The sequence below is a fragment of the Taeniopygia guttata genome, chromosome 3 (assembly GCF_048771995.1).
Source record: "Taeniopygia guttata chromosome 3, bTaeGut7.mat, whole genome shotgun sequence".
In the NCBI taxonomy this organism is placed as follows: Eukaryota; Metazoa; Chordata; class Aves; order Passeriformes; family Estrildidae; genus Taeniopygia; species Taeniopygia guttata.
The window spans coordinates 57,776,753-57,798,686 of NC_133027.1; the positions used below are offsets into that span (position 1 = coordinate 57,776,753).

General features: G+C 34.6%; 1 protein-coding gene across 7 annotated transcripts in view; it reads right to left on the reverse strand.

Moving 5' to 3' along the window:
- The window catches only part of AHI1 (Abelson helper integration site 1), an 84,924-nt gene that overhangs the window by 11,538 nt on the left and 51,452 nt on the right, over positions 1-21,934 (reverse strand). For 6 of the 7 annotated variants that reach the window (XM_041715181.2, XM_030267976.4, XM_072926918.1 and 3 more), the window contains 4 exons: positions 12,844-12,902; positions 7,450-7,515; positions 4,976-5,138; positions 3,462-3,562 (listed from right to left, as the gene is read on the reverse strand). In XM_041715181.2, coding sequence (XP_041571115.2) covers positions 3,462-3,562; positions 4,976-5,138; positions 7,450-7,515; positions 12,844-12,902 — 389 coding nt within the window. Of the gene's footprint in view, positions 1-3,425; positions 3,563-4,975; positions 5,139-7,449; positions 7,516-12,843; positions 12,903-21,934 lie in introns of all 7 variants that reach the window. The other variant, XM_072926921.1, reaches the window with a different exon arrangement.

Consider the following 21,934-nt stretch of genomic DNA (forward strand, 5'->3'; position numbering starts at 1 on the left):
ACCTTCATCTTAAGGAATCTGAAAACAACACATTAACTGGAGCAGCCAGCTGTTAAGTCCATCTCTATTTCTTGGAATTCTTCATCAGTGCAGCGAGAACTTCACTCCATGAAATTTCAATTGGCAGTTTACATGCATGTTGTAATTAAAGATGATTATGACCTAATTTTGTGGCTCAGGAGTTAAGTAACTCCTAAGGCAGGAAAACAAGGTTTGCATAAAATTATTGTTATGAATGCAAAACTGATGGTAGAAAGTATTTTGAAAGAAAGTTCTTTGAACCAAACCTTTCTTAGAAATTATTTGCAAAGCTTAATATTATATCTTAAGTATTACACCCTCTTCTAATGTTAATAATTCCACTTTATTCACTCATAAAGCTCTGACAATTACCTAGATATGTGTGTGTAATATCTGCAGTTGGAAAACTATTCTTAATTAGACTATCTGGTATTCTCAGTAATTAAAACCATAGTCATAGTCAACATTTTAAGTGCCTTATTTAGTCTTGAACAGTACCAAAATCTCACAAGTAATTGCTAGGATGATTTTCACAGTAACTGTTTTGCAGTCTTAACAGTGCTAAACATTTGAGTAATCTTCAAAAAAACCCAGAAAAAACAACAGATATAGCAGATCTAGGTATAGCTAAGTATTAAGCAACAACCTAATTACTCAATAAATATTTTTGGATTAAAAAGATAAAAGCTTTTCTGCAAAAGCCAATTAAAAAAACCCAAAAAAACAAACAAACCCAAAAAACCCTCAAATAAAACACAGGGTTTTACTATGTTTTTCTTATCTCCCATATAAAGGAAATTGGCAGTTCCCTTCATCAGGTCTTATACTGAAAAAAAGTGAAAGGAATAGGAAGAAAAGTTGCTGTGTCACTGCTGCAAGACAGGAACTGCCATAACCGATGAGCCCCCTCAGTGGTCATCTTAGCAGTTTTGTCTCAGAAGTCTCTGGTATTGCCTAAAGACAAAGCCCTGTACAACCTTCATTCATTCTGGCAAACAGCTGAATGACAAGTTGTTTCTTCAATGCAGAACTCTGCAGCTTTTGTAAACCTATTACATTTCAAGGCATCATAAGTCCTACAGAGATTTGATTCATCATTTGGTTAAACCCACTATCTTCTTGATGGTTTATATGGTGCTGATGTGACTTGTAATAAAAAAAAAATCCTCCAAATTGTGTCTCCCAGTCATTCCAATGGTTTTGAAATCTCAGTCATTTCTGCAGCCTAAAAAGTGTTATTAAAGCAATTAATTCCTAAGCAGTGTATATATACTTACATATATATAAGAGTATATATATACACTCTTATATTTAAGAGTGTCTTGTAGTAGTTGAGTTCACCAGGGTAACTAAGCATGGCATAAAAAAAAATTTCCTTCTACCAATAGTAGATGTGTTCCATTCCAGCTTAACGCTCCCTGATCTTAACAGCAGAAGGAAAGAAAAGTAAAGAAAGAAGAGTGCATTGACTTCACATCAGGTATTACTTTGTACGCTCTCTCCATTGCTCATTCTTTGCTAGTTTAATCTCATATGCATATACCCTTATATAGTTTTTCCAGGACCTGTTTCACAATTTCCCTCTAGACTCTATGATTTTGTACTACTCTTGGCTGCTGTGTAAGATGAAAAGCAACGTATTTGCTTGGTTTTGGACTGATATTGTACACTTGATTCATTATGTCTTTCTTGTAGACTATGTAGACTACTACAAAATTCAGATTAATTATTAAATATGCAGTTAATTTAACTCAAGGTACAAGCAGAATTCAATTTAAGAGCATTTTAATTAAATAATATTAAAATTCAGTGTTACTAAAACAAGTACTACCAGTAATTAAAAACGAGTGTTAAAAAAATATGTCAGCCATAGACACTTGAGAAATTCTAAGCAATCAAAACTAATCAAATGTTGCTTCTCACAAAACTGAATGACAAATATGGGTTGCAAATGTTAGTAACAGTAGCTGGTGTACATAAAAGTACTGTAATACAGTAAATTTACTAAATTCCTACCAGACTAAAATACAAAAATCCATATGGATAACAATGACCAAGTCTAATAAAAATAAGTATACCAGCACTTCTTTCTCTTTTAATCCAGGTATGGGTGAAACTGGGTGATTTCAAAAGCATCCTCTCGGATATCCTCCTTGCCTCTAGCCATGCAGACAATATACTAAAGAAATCTTCAGTAAAGTATTTTTCCTATATTTATTCCAGTCTGCCTTTACAGAAGTATCTGTAAGTAGTACACCCTTGTATTTCCTGGACAATGGTTTGCCTAGGAATTTCTCAGCTACAAAGAAGTAAAGGATAGTTCAGATTAATTACTACTACTCAGTGTAGTGATTAATTCCATTTTTCAAGGAACAAAACACTTAGTAATTTGATTTATACAGTTGGCTTCAAAAGACAGCTGGCTTCAACAAGATTGCCAGGTGAGCAATCTTTGCTCAATAATTTATTAAATGCTACCTCTCTATGTTCACCTACTAAAAACAGAAGCTGCACAAAAAAGGTCAATTGAAACAGTATTGAGTGTTTCAACCTTGAACACTGCAATGTCTTTTCCAGCCTAAATAATTCTGATTGTATACACTGTGGAGCAAAGATTAAATGCATCTTTTGGGGACTTCTCAAATGATGAGAAGACTTGTTAGAGTCTTACAAATCAGACAAAAAATATTAGATTCACTTTTAGTAAAGCACATGGAAAAGTCAAATAATTTGAAAGAAATCTGAACAACACTTTTAAAGTAGTTGTGTTAGTACCATTTTAGTAAATGAAAATGAACAGTTGTGGAAAGTATACTTATTAAGGATAGAAACATTTTGAAATAAAAATTTCTTAAATTCTAACAGTTGTTGAACTAATTTTTAAGTACTTTTTTGTCCTAGAAGGTATCCCATGTTTTAAGACAACTATCAGTCTTATTTCACAGAAGGGAAGCATAAGCATGCAAAATCTCTAATCCCCTGAAGAATTGAGAGTCAACTGGCCTGCTTTGCATATAGTGGAATCTTTAAAATCCAGGGGAAAAAAAACCCAATCCATAAAAATCAAATGTCTATTTTTTTTTTTTTCCTGGACTAAAAAGCGGGTCCTGTTTCTTTTTCTTCTGTACATTCTGACTAACAAAAAATCACAGAAACAGGAATGCTTACACACACATAACTCCTGTAAACTTGGAGTCAGTGGGAGATTTGCCATCCATTAGTATGGTGGAAGCAAGCAGAATATTTAATTGCCACATAATGGAACAGCTGATTCCACACAAGATAAATATTAAACTTCTGCTGAAAATATACCTGCTTGCCTGGAATGACATCTACACATAAGATTTTTTTACAAAAAAGATCAAAACTTAATACAGTCCGTGTGGCATACAAAAGGCACCTACCTCTACTTACAGAATTCTTCTTTCTCAAATTATTACCTTATCTAGTGTCATAAAACCTTCCCCTGCTTCTGTTGGTTCTTCTGGTAGGAGAGGAGCAGAATCTGGTATTAATCCTGAAGGCTGCTCTTCATATTCTTCTGAAAAGAGGAACCATAATTCGCCATTATTAGAGCTACGAAAGAATTTGTGAACCACCATGACATTACATTCCAAAACGAGGATGTGAAGAAAAACAGGTAAAAAAATGTTTAAAGGCAAATGTTGTATGAGAATTTATGAAAACTCTTCCCATAAACCTTTATTTATACCAGCAAGTTTAGATTTAAATGTGATTTATATATTGATTACTGTATAAAAGCATTCAAACATTTACCTAAGAACGAAGTCCATACTGTTAGGAAGTAGCGGATACTTAACAAATGTATCTTACATATTTTTTTGATTCACTAAGATGATCATCAACTGCAATAGCAAATTATTTACCAGAGATTTTTTTTTTTTTCCACAATTGGACAAGTGCCTCAAAAATTTCATTTAGGTTTTGTCTTTGTTTTTCAGAATGCTTTTTTAAGGCCCTCACAGAAGACTCTTCTTTCAGACTTCTCTCCGGGTTATCTTACAAGGAGGAACAGCAGGGAAAAATGCACAAGATGTACAAGGAGAGGACAATAGGGAAGGGCATAGTAAATCTAACTTTAATTGACCCCATGAAGTGAGCACAGTGTTATGTGCAAGTGTTTTTTTAGGAAAGAGGCTTAAATACTAGATTGCACTTTAAAGATGTAGGGAGGAACTAAAAAATGGGGGAAACCACCTTGAGAAATGTTGGTTAAAAATATTTCTAAATACCAGTATAACTGATAGTTTGATAGTTTAGGAAGGCAAATGAATTTCTTGTAGTGTTCAACCACATGCCGTGTCCACAAGCTGAATATTTACATCAGCACACTGAGCATCTTTACAGCAGTGGACTAAGTAGGACGCTTCCTATATTATTTGTTCAAATTCATCTAGGTTTGTCTGTATCAGTTTAATCAAAAATATTTTAATGAAAAGGACCTGGTAGCAACTTCAATGCTCAGATGTGAGATTTAACCATTATTGTTCTTTTAAAACTTCATACTGAAATTCAGATATTTGGGAACTGAACATTCTCCATTAGAGCAGGGGGAAAATTAAAGGTTTGTACAAAAGCTAGATTTAATGGAAACTGCCTAACAAAAAAGCCCAAGATGTTTGTGAAATGCTCTGTTGTGCCCTAAAACATTGCCAAGCTGGGGCCTGAATTAGGTGGCTCTGTGTTAAAAGAGACAAGGGATCAATCCAGTTGACAGATAATTAAGTCAGTAATAAGCTGACTTATTCCATAAGCTGAAAGTGCAATGGTTAGCTAACTTAATACAATTTTTGCACCACAATAAGTCATCATTATGCCACATGTGTACTACATAAATTCCTATCTTCAGAACAATAAGCAGAACAGCACGGTAAAATCTTGGCGCATCAGTTAAACCCATACCGGTATACCAGGAAGACAGCAGTAAACTTACTTTCACCAGCCACATAATTAGCTGGAAAATAGCCTTGCTGTCCATTTGCTAGGCTGCCAAACCACCAGTTATCATTATCTTTGTATAACACTTGGATAATGTCACTGCGATGGATGGTTAGCTCATCTGATCGATGCGCTGTGTAGTCATAAAGAGCCACTACCTAAAAGAGAGATAAGAACACCACAGCTTTATCACAACCATGCCACAGAGAAAAAAGCGCAACATTCACTTCCTCTTGCAGAAAAGCAGCTGAAACCAAAGCTGCACTTTGGTAAAAGCTGAGGCTGCCTTAAGTTTTGCTAATGGGATCAGGGGTGGTGGGAAAGCAGCAGGAGAGGCAAGATAAAGGACTGTGGGATTGCAGAAATGGTTAAGAACATTCAATTCACTAAGATTAGCTTCAAAACAGCAGCTGTTAGTTTTATAAGCAATTTGCTTGTGAAGCAAAAGGGAAAAAAAAACTTCACACAGTCATTTTCTCAGAATTGTTACACCACCTTCAGATCCCATTCTCTGTGTGCTCATGAAGCATATGTGTTTGAATAAATACTTCAACAGTATGACAGCTTTATCCAAGGAAAAATTTAATACAAAAAGACATTTCAAAGTTTTGCTTTGATCACTCCATTTTTACTTTTTTCTTTTCTATTTTTCATTTGTTTTGTTTAGCAATAAGCATTTGGATATACAATTTTATAAATATCTGCAAAAATACATTTATATTCCATTTCACATAATAAAACTATTTGACAGTGAAATTTAGCACAGCTATAGTTTTATGAAAAAAAGTACTAACAGTTATCAGGACCATGGATACTACATATAATAAACTACTGGAAGCCTGCTTTTTACCTGAATATGAAAATATCAGGTACAGTTTCTTATTTATTTCCTATGCCCAATGAATAAAAAAATCTGTCCTAGTGAACTCTGAGCAGAGAAGCATGAAAGGAAAGCAAATGAACTGAAAGAATAACGAATTGCTCACTTCCCTCATCATAAGTGAAGAGCAAAATTATGACCTATTTTACAAACAGAATGCTGCTTCCCTACCTACAGTCTTCACCTCATATTCCTCTACTAAATTGTAAGTAGAGGTCAGAAACAGGGATCATTAGGAGCAATAGGAGGGGTAACAGGATTGAAGGAGACAGGATAGGATAATGCTAGGGATAGGAAAAAAATCCTTCTTTTTTTATTACTCATGCATGCATTTAAATTTTAAGACTGCTGAATTCCACAGTGCTATTTATATTTGTGTTTCTGTTTTGAGCAAGATCACTTGCAAGTTGCGTGTGTAAAAATATAGCCAATGTCACTTGTATTTTCATAATTCCATGTCACAAATTAAATAGATTAAATCAGTTATGAATGGGAAAAGATGGAAGTGATTCTACCATTGTAAATTTTATGTGTCGCTTTGTAAGCTGGTCAGCACCAAAGAATTAGTATCAGCATAGTTTACAGCAGACAGGAAATTTACCTAAATATGCATTCAGTAGCCCTGAACCTTTTATATAAAGAAGCTAAACCATGAAATGTGTCATAACTCTCATTCCTGCATTAGGAAAGCCAACAGTAATTACAGGTGATGTTGGCAGTACAGAAATATGAACTATAGAACAGAACCAAACTAAACCACACTAATGAACACCATGCCCATGTCCAGTAAGAGGTGCTCTAACAGTGCCCACTTCAGGTAAGTGACATTCTCATAAAAACCATGAGGTCACTTAAGGTAAAAAAAACCCAAAACCCAAAAAGGAATGTAGGAATGCAACACTAATTATTTGGCAGCATGAAAAACAATGAAAGGCAGGAGCAAGAATTACATGGTTTTGCAGTGTCTTTTGCAAGATACTTCTGGTACAAATGTTCTGTTTTATAAAAAAAAATTACAAAAATTTAGTCTCGTGGAAACTGCCACAAACAGTTCAAACCAATCAAGCAAGTCCCCTGTCTGTCTCTCAGAAATAAGAAATTAATATACCAATGTGTACTATAATACAACTGGTTTAGTATGCCAATTTAAATAATGACAATTTAAATAAAATGTGGAAATTGCCATTATATTCTCTGTCAACATATGATCAGAAAAATTACCATAACAGGATATACGAAATGCATTTCAGAAACAAAGAAGAATGTAAACCACTCACAATTACACCCAAAGCAGTGCTCTTTCTGCTGGCGTAAAATTTAAAAATTTGTTATGTTCTACTTGGGTTAATGTCCAAGTAAAAAATAAAAAAAAACTATATTCAACAAAATTTAACAATATTGTTTTTCAAGACTGATGGAAACCCAGAAGTAATGTATTTACACAGTTATGAACATCTTTGTAAGAATTACAAAATCTATGGTAGAAAAAAAAAATGTCCTTGGGATCATGCTAAAAAAAGGCATGCTTTCAAAAGCAGATACAATATAACAGGTACAGAAGATATTGCAAAAAATTACATAATACTTACAGTCTCTTGCCCGGGTGGATAACTGTTTCCTCCTCCCACTCCCAGTGCAGTCAGGCTGTCATCATTCTAGAAGAATAAGTTGTTTTAAATTTTAATATGAAGCATTTTGCTAAACTATGATTGTATTTTCATTTCTCCTGTAAGACAGTAAGAATTATCTGCAACAAAATGCTTTTTTCAAAAAAGGAAAAGCAGAAGTGATGTTAAGCAACACTGAGTAATATTGGCTATTGGCTGGTAGATGTTTAGAAAAACATATTAAATTTTTCAAGTATGTACACCACACTAAAGAGACAACTGGACTTAAGACTGTGCAGTCCAAGCTTGTCTGCACTGTGAACACTACAGCAGATATTTAAGAAGTTGTTGCAGTGAACTTTACCTCTGAACCAGTATGCAAAAATGTCACTTCCATATAATGGAGAATTTTAGGTTGCTCTTAATAACCAGTACTTTAATTCTAATTGTTCTATCCTTACCCCTTGCTCTTCAGACTTTCAATTAATTCAAAAGAATAGTAGATATATATTGCAATAATCAGGAGAAGCCTGTACCTTAAAAAAAATTATTTCTGTAAAATAATCAAATCATCTAAATCCTAAAGAGGATTTAGAATAGAAAAATTATGACAATTAGGAGAGGAACAACAGACTAGGGAAAAAAAAAGGGAAGAGGTTGAAGTCCTTTGCTGGTGTTACTTAATTTTTTTTTTTCAGTGGTCTATCTTCACAAAGGGGAAACCAATTTCCCCTCAATTTTGTGAGCATCAAAGGATACACACTATTATACAGAATAGAAATATTACACAGCAATTAAAATATTTTAGAAGCATTAAATGTGTGCTTTGTGAAGTAAACACTTCAACCTCTAACAGATATACTGCATTATAACCATTTAAACCTGAAAATTTTAATCCAACATACTTCACCTCTTTCATATTTTACAGCCACTCTTTTATATATCTTTTGCACAAATTTCTTTCTCTTCTTCTGCTTTTAAAAAATCTATCTAAAATGTATTGTTCTTTTTATTTTCAGTGTTTGCGATTTTAAATTTTTTTTATTATGGTGGTCCAAAGAACATCATTACAAATTACAGAGAAAATCCTTGCGAATCCTCAGTAGAATAAATGCTATTCTTGAGAACAGGCACTCTTGCTCTCAGTGTGGTTTCCATAATTTAGCTGGGTTTATCCCATATGGGAAAGAAATCACTGACTCTCCTGAACTCCATCCAGCCTCCAGATTGTTTTGGTACTGCCACAGTAGTTATAGAGACACACAGCAGTTACAGATGAACTCTGTACAAAAGTGAACAGTTGCACTCAGTTCTTATAATCTACAAGAACATCTAAGCCTACTACCTAAAGAGTTCTGAATAATTATGTACATGCACAGAAGGGAAAAAAAAATGAAGTGCAACTGCCTGATTTGATAAACAAATTTTGAACAAAGACTGGTGGAGCTGCAGTTCAGAGTACACTGCTTGTTCAGTGGTCTATTGGTAGTCAGCACTGCTGTACAGGTTTTAGCTAATTCTCATTTTCCATTCTCAAGATTAAGAGAACAGTGCAGGCAATGTGCTTACCCTGTGGGATGGGAGTGCCTCCTGTTGCTCAAAAATGATTCATCAGAATTATTAGCAGCATTACTTAGGTATCTAGTTCAGGTACTCATATTGCCCCATTATTGTGTCTCAATCTGTCTCTCTCTCATTTTTTAATAAAGTATTTATGTGGCTCTCAAACACTCGGGAACAGCTCGAATAGAGCAAGCTGTGTGGAAATAACAAGCTAACATCTATGAGTCACCCTGAGACTATGCTGAATGTTCTCAGACACAGCCTTAAACTTTTAAGGCAACAACAATCCAAAAAGGTGCCTCTTGAAGAGGTGCTCCGAGTATGTCACCAGCTGCACACACCTCTACCTCCAGGTGTTAAGGGCAATTGCCATGGCTGCCTCCTCGAGTAGTGCCAAGCCATTCCTCAAATAGTGCCAAGTACCAGTTACACCACAAGAAACATCCAACAAAAACTAGTGGCCTTTCAGCTTAGAAGTATCATTTTTTAAATGCTGTGTCACAAGATTAAGGCATGTTTTCAGGATTTTGAAAAAGCAACAGGCATATTGAAGGGTATGAATACATGATTCTTAATACAATATTAATATCTCCCTTTTTCATGCAGGATGGAAACTATCTTATCCTTTTCCTGCACTGGTACAGACGTGGGGCTATAGCTTTGTCTTGAGGAGTTGGTCTTTTTGGGAGGCAGACCCTCTGTGAGAAAGAAACAAAATGCTTGCTGAAAAAGTGTGCCATGTCACACTGATTGAACAAAGCTGTTAGGAGCTTTCAGCATTAAGGAACATCCTCAGAGGAAGATAAATAGATCCATCAGCTGATGCAGAGTTCTGCACCATGGAGTATCACACTGGTTATCCATGACTAACCCACTTACTTAGATACATATCTTTGATGTTTCTAACTTAAAACCAAACAAAAATGTTTCAAGATGCTGATACAAAAGAGAACACTGCATGTGAGAGTAACCTGATATATTGTAACATCAAGTTTTATCAATTCCTGATAACAGCCCAAATTAAAATGTTTATGGCTTCTTTTTAATAGGTCAGTTTCAGTGACTGCTAAAATGGAAGTTTTGTGTTTTTGATGCAGATGTATAGTGGCATGTATACAGGATTTGGGCATCAGATAGATTTGGGCATCTCATTCCGTTAGGAGAAACAGCACTGAGAAAGAACAAATGATATCTTATTGCTGCCTTTTCTGCAAGAATGTCAGGATTCCATTTCTACTACTGAAGCAATATACTTCAATTACCACAATATCAAAATTAAAAAAAAAAATTCATATAGTTTTATACGCTTCTTCCTTATATGTAAACATATTCATTGTAACACAATAAATATTCAGACTAAATACTACTTCTAATTAGCCATTAACTCTTCTTAATAACAACACTTGGAAAATAAGCTGTTCTAAGATTAATTTTAGGCAGACCCTACACATAGCAGGGTGAACTTCAGTGTGTATGCATGGATGGCCAAAGTCATGCTTCCTCCTTTTCCCATCAGTGACAGACACAGGGACATGAAGAAGGACAAACATCTATTTCCTGGATGCTTCTCAGTAGCACTGCTTCCCTCCACTCAACCTCCCCCATACCTGCACACATAGTGTAAGAGAAACTGGGAATACTACTAATGCAAACACTCCAGAAAAGACACAAGGAATGTGTGTTACAACTTCTCTCATCTGTCCAGTAAATCTGAGCCTCAGTGTGTAAAAGCCAACATTCTGAGGCTGTTACCTTTAGCGGATTTCTTTTGTTGCTGCTTTTGGTTTTTGGTGGTTTCTTGATTAGTTTGGGTATTTTTTAAAGAGAAAGAATAAGAAATTAACTTCTAGAGCCTGATTGAAAACCCTTGATTGGCTTAAAAGTTAATATGCAAAACATTTAAAAATTATACAGAATAAATCTGAGATTTCACTGTTGCTCCATTGTCTTTTTCCTTAATATCCAAAAGGTTAGAGATTTAATTGTCTCCTCCCCTAAGAACGCTATGTAGTCTATTTACTCTTTACTAAGTGAAGTTTTAAACTCAATGCTATGTAAGATGAGACTTAGAAGAAAACAGATGGATACTGTTAGCACGTCTGTATTTTGTTCTCATTCTCTGGTCCTAGCTCAGGACAACTAACTACAGATTTAGTCTATGGGAAACAGAAATACCAATACTAGTATTAATAGCTCAATTAAAATTAAAAAGTATCAACTGGCAAGAATGATAAACTCTTCTTCATTCATAATTAATCTGTCTGTAGACACTGTAAAGTTACTTCCTTAGGCTTCAGATGACTACAATCCTGATTTGATTAGAGCCCTTCAATGTTTAATAAGCATGGGAATCTATAATTTGCCTAGAGGAAGAAAGGACCAAAACTGCACCAGGCTGCACTTTATTGAAACCTGCAATGTACAAACAGAAATCAGAAATGCAAACGCAGCTGCTGCAGTTAAAACCTACAAGGATTTAAAAAAAAAAAAAAAAAAAAAAGAGAGAGAGAAAAGAAAAAACAGAAAAAGACCAATTCAAAAACATGTGAAATACCCCAACTCTGGAAATGATTCAAAACCTCTTCCACTATTTCACCATTTCTAAAAATGCTAGGTTTTGATATTAATTATTTGGTTAACCTTATTTTATATATATTAATGCATTTACAATAGAAGTAGTAAAAAATATATTCAAAACCCTAAAGTTGATCCTGCAAATGTTTATCAAGCTTGCTGTGGTGGAGAACACTACAGAACTGGTTGAACAATATATATTTTTCCCTAAAAAATTTCATATTGATGGCTCAAAATTTGAAAACATGAAAACAGAAATCATTTAGCGACTAACACAACACCAACGTAAAACCACGCTTTCAACATTTCTTGGTGAATCCTATGTATCTTACAAGCTTGCCACAATTGTCTTAACAGATTCTGTTAAAAAATGTAGGTCCAAAAATCCTAAAGCAATCCAAACAAAACCCCAAACTGAAACTGTAAAACAGATATAAATGAGTTAAAAAGTTAATTTATGTCCATTTTTTACATTTCTCTCAAGAATTAAAATTAGTGCTAGTGCGATTACAACAGAATATTAAACCATGCCATTCTGTCCATGGGAGCAGAAGGATTAACATCTCCAGTACAACAGGCCCACAAATGTACTCAGTATTCAGAAGCACCACAGCTTCTTTCTTCACTAGTTTCTCCATACATTTTGTATTTACTACTACATCATCAAATGTATAGTTGCAATTAATGGCAGATTAATGACAGATACTGTTGGATTTTTATTATGGTGATCAGGAAACCAGAAATAAATGAAATAACAAGTATAATTAGGAGAAACTTACAATCAATATTTAAGAGACAAGCAATTAAGTAAACAGAGGATAGCTGTGATTTAACTTGTTACAAAAAGATGAAGTATGACAAAACAATGAAAACATGGTGCTACAATGAGAATTTAATTCCAAGTTACTGTCTTTGCTTTTCTCTCAGCTACTCATCAATGCCTGTTTTTTTAGTAAAAACAAAAAACACACAAGTGTGATTTTATTTATTTATTTATTTCTACCCAACAAAAATTAAGTAATGAGAAAATATAAAGCTTTTGATTCGCAGATATCTGATCTCACTACCAGCTGGTCACAGCATAAGCTAATTTGGCCATGTAGACAATTGGTTTGAAGATACCTCTTTTTTGAATAAAGAAAGGATAAAAAACACTCTCTACAATGAGAACTTGTGAACAGTGACATTTTATAGTTAAACATCAATTTAAAAAAAAAATGCAAAGAGAGAATTCCTTACCTTCTGTAGTCTATCCAATAGTGTTCGACTAAGAGGATTTCCTACTGGGCTGAAGCACCCTGTGAAAAGAAAAAGCTGTGAATTTTCTGCTTGTTATCCTTTTCCATCGAATAAACCATTTTATTTTAAAATCATTATGTTAGCAGGGTATGTTTGACAAAATTCTAATGAAAAGCAGCAGCATCTTTCAGTCACAACTATGCATCCTTTAGTCAGGAACAGTTGGAGGGTTTATTTAACTAACAGACCTGACACAAGGTTAACTAATCCAATATTTCCATTCAAATGATTTGGAGAAGTAGCTCAAGCTATGTCCACATGCCACCTCGTGCTCAAAGCTGACACTATTATCTAGGCTGTATTGCTTTTCTCTTCATTGAAATTCCAAGTAATGCATACAAAGTTTTCCAACAGAAATGATCACAAAAACTCACAAAGGAATTACTTCCTTATTTTATCTGAAAGAATAACTATTCCTATTCAGAGGTTCCCTTTGATCATCTGAGTTCCTATCACAACACATCTTGCTGTTTATTTTATTCACTCTCTACACAGCACACTTGAACAAGTACTTGTAAATTCTTTTCTTTTCAGACTATTATGTTAACTACTAAGCTCAGGAAAATCCTTTCATCATCTATGGATTTATCTTTTTGTTATTGGTCTCCTCAGCTGTATACTTAAGAAAACATCTTAAAAAGAAAAGATACAAAAAAATCGGAAAATCGTTGAACATGACAGTGAAAAATGCTACTGCTTCACTGGAGAACAGTTTCTCAAGTACAGAAATGCCAGGCAACACAGAGTTAAGCTCACTAGATTTTCTCTGTGAGACACTAGCTTTGAAGCAAATTTTGTTTTTAAAGAAAAGTATGTTGTGAAAACTCATTTTCATTTGCCACACCAAAAACCTGCTTTTGAGGAGTCCAGTATCCGAATAAAGAGGACTTTTCAGATTCAGATTCCCATGTACTGGAAGAGCTCCACAAGGAAACTTGCACAACTCCACCTACAGTATATTTTCTAAAGCCTAGTGGTTTTGACTTTCACAGGAGATTTACTCATAAATGTTTAATCATTAAGATATTTAGATATTTCTAACTAGAATAAAAGCTGCAAGCTCAAGTAACTGTAGTTAAGCCATGTTCCTGCAAATCTGCATGTGATTAATCTACTTGTGAGAAATCCTAAATACATGCAATAATGGATTATTCAACTTCATATATGAATTAAAAACATTTTGATCTTTATATCTAGAAAAATCTTGTATAAATTCAGGAATACTTTATTTTGAAAGGCTTACTTTGCTTTTATTACTTTTTGTCACCTCTCTTAAGAAGAAGAGATGAGCATGTAAACCACTTTCTGAATTCAATCCATACTTAAAGACAGTAATCCTGAAGGCAAACTTTTGTCAAATAAGCTATTTGCTAAAACAGTTTTTCAGCACATACCACAAGTCAGTGGAGATATTACTCCTATTAATATTGTTATCTACACACTCACAAAGTCAGAAAATCAGATGCTACAGAGATTATATTACATGTGGATATACTATCACATACACATGTTGTATCAAGTCTTCGAAGAAAAAACAAACAAACTAAAACCCAACAAAACGTCTGCATGATAAAAAAAAATTTTTTTAGACAGCCAATTTGAGCATGGGAATGTTATGCCAACTCAAAACATTCAAACCCATGCTAAGATAAAAGACACATAAAATATTTGATAAAAACAATTGTTTGTCTGGAAAAATATTCAAGTTTTAATTAAAAACAACATTAATCTGCATTTTTATCTGTAACATCATTGACCTTCATATTTTTCTAAGGAAAACATGCATTACTTCCAAGTGCTCCTGGACTGTACGTTTATGCACGTCAGTATTCCTGTGCAGCCTCTATATTCAGCTGCTTATCAGGCAAAAACTCTATGGTTAGACTGATATTCCCAATTACACCCCATTAAAGGGCAGCGCAGACCTGCTATGCTGCAAGTGTAGGACAACAGATGTGTTACTCAAAGATATAAGGAGCACTGTATGGAATTCTAGAAGCTGGCACTGGTTCAGGCTCAGTGTTTTCCATGACTAGAGACAAAACAAACAGAAAATTCTTACGACTTTGCTTGAGGTATAAACAGACCACAGCACACCTGGGCACAAATATTCTACAATCATGCCTATTGGTTACCCCAAAGTAGACTTTACTGTTCTCTGTTACTTGTTTTTAATTATCAAGCATCCCTTTTTGTAGCCCCTACATTCAAAACAGTCATATTAAAAACTGCCAAGCAAACAAAACAAACCCACACCACCAACAAAAAAACCTGTTCAACTCTTCCTCATTCACAAAACAAGCTCCATTCAGCAGGCAAGGGAATATCCATCCCTTCTTCCCCAAATAAAGCAGTAGAATTTTTAAGCAATGTTCCACAGCTATGGGCTTGATATGGTTCCATGCTTGATGAAGCATGTAAATGACATCAAGCAGGTGTGACTAACAGCCTCAGCAAAGCTTGCTTTGCTTCTCCCTCATCCAGGCTGTGCATGCTTTTTAAGTACTATATTGAAACTGAGGTCTGCATTCCAGAAGGACATTTCCACTTGATCTAAAACTTAAGTATACAGGACACCGTGACCTGCTGGGACTCTCACTTAGTCTGAGCTTATAGAAAGGTCATTAAATCCCTTGTAAGGGCAAGTCCAAAACAACCCCAACACCCAGGGTAATCTGGACTGTTCTATCTTAAGGTTGCCTCAGAATCACTAATGGAGAAGCATTTTTATTGATGCAGATGTTTTACATGTACTCTCCAACAATCTTCTTTTTTGTCTGCTGTCTTCACATGCAAAATCATATCCTGAGAAGCTAATCTTTCCAATGAAAGTATCAATATTTGACTTACTGCATTTCCTATTACTCTGCATTGATTCTTCAGTGGTTTCCTTTACATGGAATTTTACATGAGAAGAACATACTACTTCTATGAGAACTTATTGCTAATGTCTAGCTGCAAATCAGGCATCTCAAAACAATAGATGCTAATCTTTTACCTCAAATGATCAGAATTTTCACATCCACACAATTTAACAGCAGAACAGCTCATCTTTAGGGTTCACGTAACTCTATTGTTACAATTACATCGTGAGCCTGTCAAAGAACTGGTTTGAAAAACAGCATATCTGTCTGCCTTGAGAGAAGGCAAACTCTGGTAGCTTCCTGTACAATTTGAACAGAGAACTGAAAGAGTACCCTCAGGTCCCCTTGGTCACTTCTGGCAATTTATTCTTTGCCAGTATAACTGCAGCCCAAGAGGAAAGAAGACAGAAGCTAGGCAGTTGTCCTGCCCAAAATGTGTGTGTAATACCAAGTCCCCAGTCTTACTGCATGCTTTCACTGAAAAGCTACCCTCTGCTCAAATTCCAAGCAGTTGAACTGAAATGCACAAAGTAGATGAGTTCACTACCAAATAGACTTGACTTGCATAGCAGCAGCAGTGCTCCAGAATAGTACTGGTAATAATTAAGAACACTTCCTTTTAAATAACATCTTTAGTGATTTTGTTTTAAACTAATAACATAAGAGGCAGAATAGAGAAGAAAGTCTTTCTAGGCAGTCACATAGTCCACTATTATCCTACTGGACTGTCTATAACCACCCAATGTGAGATGTTTTTGCCAAAAAATGCTGTTTTAAAAAAGGCCAAAAGAACATTCATTACAGAAGAACTCCTGTTTTAATGAACTTTTCAAAAAAAGGCTTTTTCTTACTTTCTGAAATGTTCTTGATAAATTAATTTTGTAATTACTAAAGGTATTTGAGTAAAATAAATCTCTAAGGCTTCTAGTCACATAGATCTACAGCTAACGGAATCATCCAAAAGTTCATCCTGGAAAATCCCTAGAAAATCACAGAGCAAAGATATATCTAAGAAAACTGAAATATGATAATATTCAGACATTTCTGTGACAAAAACCTCTAAAGCATGTAGAGAGAGAAAAAAATCTTACCTACTCTAGTCACACACTATTCTGTTTTTAACTAAGTTTTACTTTAGGTTTATACTAATTGCTAATGTCTCAAAACCCACAAAAAATCCTGGAAGACATGAAAATAAACAATGCCTCTAGGAAATGGTATTTCTTATTGCAGGCATTCTTACACATTATATCATGGTCTCATGGTCTCTTGTAACACATGTAGTTAAAATACACCCAATTAAATAACAAACACTGGGAAAAAAAGTCAATCTAGACATGAGATGAATATATGTAGATCAGCTCATTCCTCTTCCTACTCATCTTCTGTGGCTTTAAAACTGTTTCCAGTGATGAGAATCATATTTTCAGCACAGTCACCTAGTGTAGTGTGACCAAACAATCTTTTAGTATGCAATATAATCTCTACTTTAAATTCCAAGGGAAAGTTTTGAGGTTTTTAAAGTAAAAGCTTTCAGCTATTTCTGAAATTTCATTTTTCAAACAGTGTATAATGTAAGAGAATGAAGATAATTTTGTAATGATCTAAATATATATTAATCTTCCTTCAAAGACTTTATCCTCTTACTCTTATTAGAGTGTAAACCAATTATGCTCTAATAAATAAAAGAGAATTAATTATATAAAAAGACTGTTTATATATTGGGTAAGAACCTGTTTTCCTTTATTTAAACACATGATCACAAATACATTTAAAACCCACAACAAACATTTTCAGATGCAGTTCACACAAAATGAAAGGAGTGGATACTTAACACAAGCATACCTTTCCATTTAACCAGCAAAGCAGATGTTTCACTAAAATCCATTGCTTTAGGTGAAAACCCACTTCCAACTCTGTTCTACATAATTTAGTGTAGCACCTATGAGTTTAAAGATATTTCAGACTGAACAGCAGAATTGATAGGACCAAAGTGTATTGAAAACTGTTTCAGTGAAGTTTAATCTGTATGATAGTGACAGGACAAGAAGAAACGTTCTCAACTGCATTAAGGGAGGCTCAGGGTAGACATCAGGAAGAATTTGTTCATGGAAGGGGTTGTTAAGAATTGGAATGGGCTGTCGAGGGAGGTGATGGAGCCAGCATCCCTGGAAGTGTTCAAGAAATGACTGGATGTGACACTTAGTGCCATGGTCTAGTTGACAAGGTGACTTGGTAAAGCTTGAACTCAGTGATCTAGTAGGCCTTTTCCAACCTAAACAATGCTGTGATTCTCTGATCTTGCAAACCACTTAAAATGCATGTGCTTCAAACGGGCAGTTCCCACATGCTATATATACAAAGGTGCTGGCAAATACAAAGGTGTTGTATATATACAAAGGTGATGGCAACATTTCTGAATTCAAAGGTCTTCTATGAACACCCATAAGATTCTTTCAGTGTATTCTGCACTGACAGAAGTCACCTCAGTGTCAGCTCTTGCCATTACTAGCACTCTCCTTGTCCCTTCTCCACCTTTTTCTTCTATCAAAGCATCTGAAAACATTGAACTCTCTCCTCAATGTCATTCTCATTTTCTAAGTGAGGTTCCAATTTATTAATCTAAATCTATCCTCTTAGAACCAAAACCCAAAATCTAAAGAATAAATAGAATCCCTCTCTGTTTACTGTCTCACTTTTTTAAAGTTATATAGAGAAACACCTGTTTATTTATTTTGCCCATTGGATATGAAAGCTGTTTACATGCTATATACACTTCATTAAAATGAGAGACAAAAAAGGCTCTGGCAGCTTTACTGCTGCCAGACATCACTCCTCCAGTTACTGGAGATTGATCTAGATGGCAGGCATAAAAAAACCCCAACCATCCCACCTTATACTCTCCAAGTTCAGCTGAAACAGCTGTGCTGATAGGTGGAAAAGCATAACTTATTTTTGTTTCCCTTCCCCATCACTATCAATACAATGAAAACTTGTAAACTAACAAAATAATCTTGGGAAATTATGTCAATAGATCAGGCTTAGTTTGCCATTCAAAATACTACATGATATAGAGAAGTCTGTACAGAAGGATAAGCTTTCAATGAAAAAGTAAGTAATGTTTACCTTTTCAACCAGTTGTTTACTAAACACTGGTATGAAAAGGAGTTATCTAGGGAAAAACCTCTAGGGAGTTACACAATTCAGGACCATGCAGTTTCATACATCGTGCTGCAGCTTCTTTAACACAGCATGTGATTTCCCAGTGGATGTCTCAGCTGCAGCTACTAAGAGGACCCTGGGTTCACAAACCAGGAACAAGTCAGTTTTCCTGAAGTGACACAGTAACTTCCTTATCTATGGATTAATGCAGTTATCTCTAGCTAATGCATCTGGTTGTCTGATTCCACAGCTCAAGTGACCAGGTAGTTTGTCCTTGCAGCAGAGTTAAGTAACCACTGGAGCAGTGGAACAGAGCAAGGCTTAAATTCACACCTGTAGATCCACAGGGAGATACCTTTGCTGTAACATCAATTCCAATCTTCATATAAGAGACCTCAGAATCAGACAGCACTAACATGAAAACACTGTGCTTCTGGCAGTGCCAGATCCCACAATGTAATTTTATCTCCCATCAGCCAAAAGAATGCATAGAGATATTCATTCAAGGTTAGCCATCATTTTCATTCCTGGTTCAAGGTATACAAGAGCACATACATGTGTTTGAGAATAATCCTCCTCGAGGAGGACTACAGAGAGAAAATGCCTGTCACTTGCTTTGGGTTTCATATGAAAACATTTATTCTGTGCTTAGGCACAATGAAGAGGCAGAATTTGGCCCCTATTTACAAAAAGCATAATGAAGTAAAAACTATTGCATCACAAAAACAATTAAAAAATCCAACTTTTTAATTAGAGATTAAAATCAAATACATTTAGCAGCCTACACACCCACCTAATTATTTCTGAGTAATCTTATCAAACCATCATCTTACATTTTTCTTGCAAATGTTAAGTTTCTACAGTACCATATATAAACAATGCAAGTAGTAGCACGTGTCCCAAGCATTCTTTTGAAGTAAAGAACATTTATTGAATTCATGCTAATCAGGAACGTGCTAATTTACGACAACTTCTAACATTACATCACAATGGCAGTAGATATCACTGAAAATGAGCACAGGTTATAGTATCCAGTTGTTTCTTTCTACAACTTGGAGAACAGAAGGTGATTCTACAGCAAACATCAATAAGCCTGCATAGATACCATCAGCTTTCCGAAATCAGATTGGCAGCATTATTTACAAGTTTTAGACAGCAGATAAAGATGTAAGGAAAATGTAGACTATGACGCATTCTTTTTATTAGTAAGAGTTATTTTTCTTCTCATGCTGCAGATATCCTGAGAAAGTCATTATTAGTTTTGCTAGGCTCACCTGGATTATCACCTCACAAACAAACTAAAACATAACAGAAAAGAAACTTATTTTGTATTCTATTACATGTAGTTTATGGTGCTTCCTATCAAAAAATACTTCACAAAATATAAAAATTGCAGTCCCTTGGAGCTGTAGATGCCCAGTACTGAAGTAGCAACCTTTACTTTTGGCTTTATTAATATTTTTGCCTCTATTTTAACTTTCTCTGAATCAGAGGAAATGGAGCTCTTAAGCAGGATTTATTATTATCTGCTTTCTAAAAATATGTAGAAGAGTTAAATTTTATTTATTAAAACAAGTCATTCCTATGTAATACAGTTAAATAGAATTTAAATATCTGCAGCTCTCAAAGTCAAGTATCTTATGACCACATAACTCTACTCGTCTTTTTTAAAAAAACGTACTTAACTACAGATAAAAGACAAAAAATGAAAATTATGCAAGGAAGGAAAACAAAGAAATTTTTTTCTCATGGTTCTTCCCACAACAGGAATTCAGCAATGGCTAGTTACTCAGAGTTACTTAAATCAAATTAGCTTGCCATTCTACAAGTGGAAAGTTGTAAGAAAATATGCTTAGAATACCACAAGTGTCTTTCAAACTCAGCCATTAACATATTTTTGCAATGCAAAGTCATGTCAGCTAAGTACAAAAAACCAGTTACTGCATAAACTACTGAATTTCTGTATTGCCCAGTAAGACTCACAATGTCAAATCACATCTTGATTGGAAAAAAAAACTAAAAAAATTTTCAGATCTTGTAACTGCTTATGTAGCATTTTCCTAACATTTATATTCAAGGTAAAATAGTATCACCAACATCATGTGCAATATGCTGGAAAAAATAAGTCAGCTTGATATTTCAGGTCTTTACCATGACCAGAATAGCCACTACTTTTTCTATGACATTACCACTTTCAGCCATTACTGACTACTAATTTTGACAAAGTATTACCAGAAAATTCCATGAAATAGCCAAACAATTCATACATTATCAAATCTGAAAAATGCAGGACCATGGCAGACACTGTATCAGGAAACCATTATGTAATATTTTTAATTTGGCCTCCAATCAAAAGAGTAAGGAAAAAAGTTCATAGCAAAAATACTTCTATATTCAGAAATAGAAGATCATGTCTTTGAAATACACTCCTAAGTTTACTTTCCATTTTGTAGTTCAGAAATTAGACTGGTCAGATATTTCATGGAAATATATGCGGGTGGTGAAACCAAACTACTCCATGAGTTTTCCCATGTGTACACTCTTTGAGTTTTCAGAAAATTGATGAATAAACTACTTTTAGAAAGTTTTTCTACATATCAGTGAAAAGAACATGTATGAATAAGTAAGTGCTTTCTAACTAGCATCCAATTGTATAGGAAAAATAAAATAATGGCCTGCAACCACTTTGGTAACAAAAATCTGAATATACTTCCTTGTAAACAACATGTGAAAAAGCACATGAGACTAATATTGGTATCATCTGTTACAGAGGAAAATATACTGAAATGTTATGTCCAACATTAAAGTAACGCATTGGAGATCCAGCTGGGCACAGATTTCTATTATACTGATTTTTCAGTTTCCTTTACCTACAAGGTCTGCAAAGCTTTTTAGAATGCAACAGTAACCTGTTACTGCTTTTACAGCAGTGGATTTTTAGAATGTTTGGGTCTTAGATGGGGGATATGCAAAAAAAAATGTAAGCATGGAAAATATTTGCATTG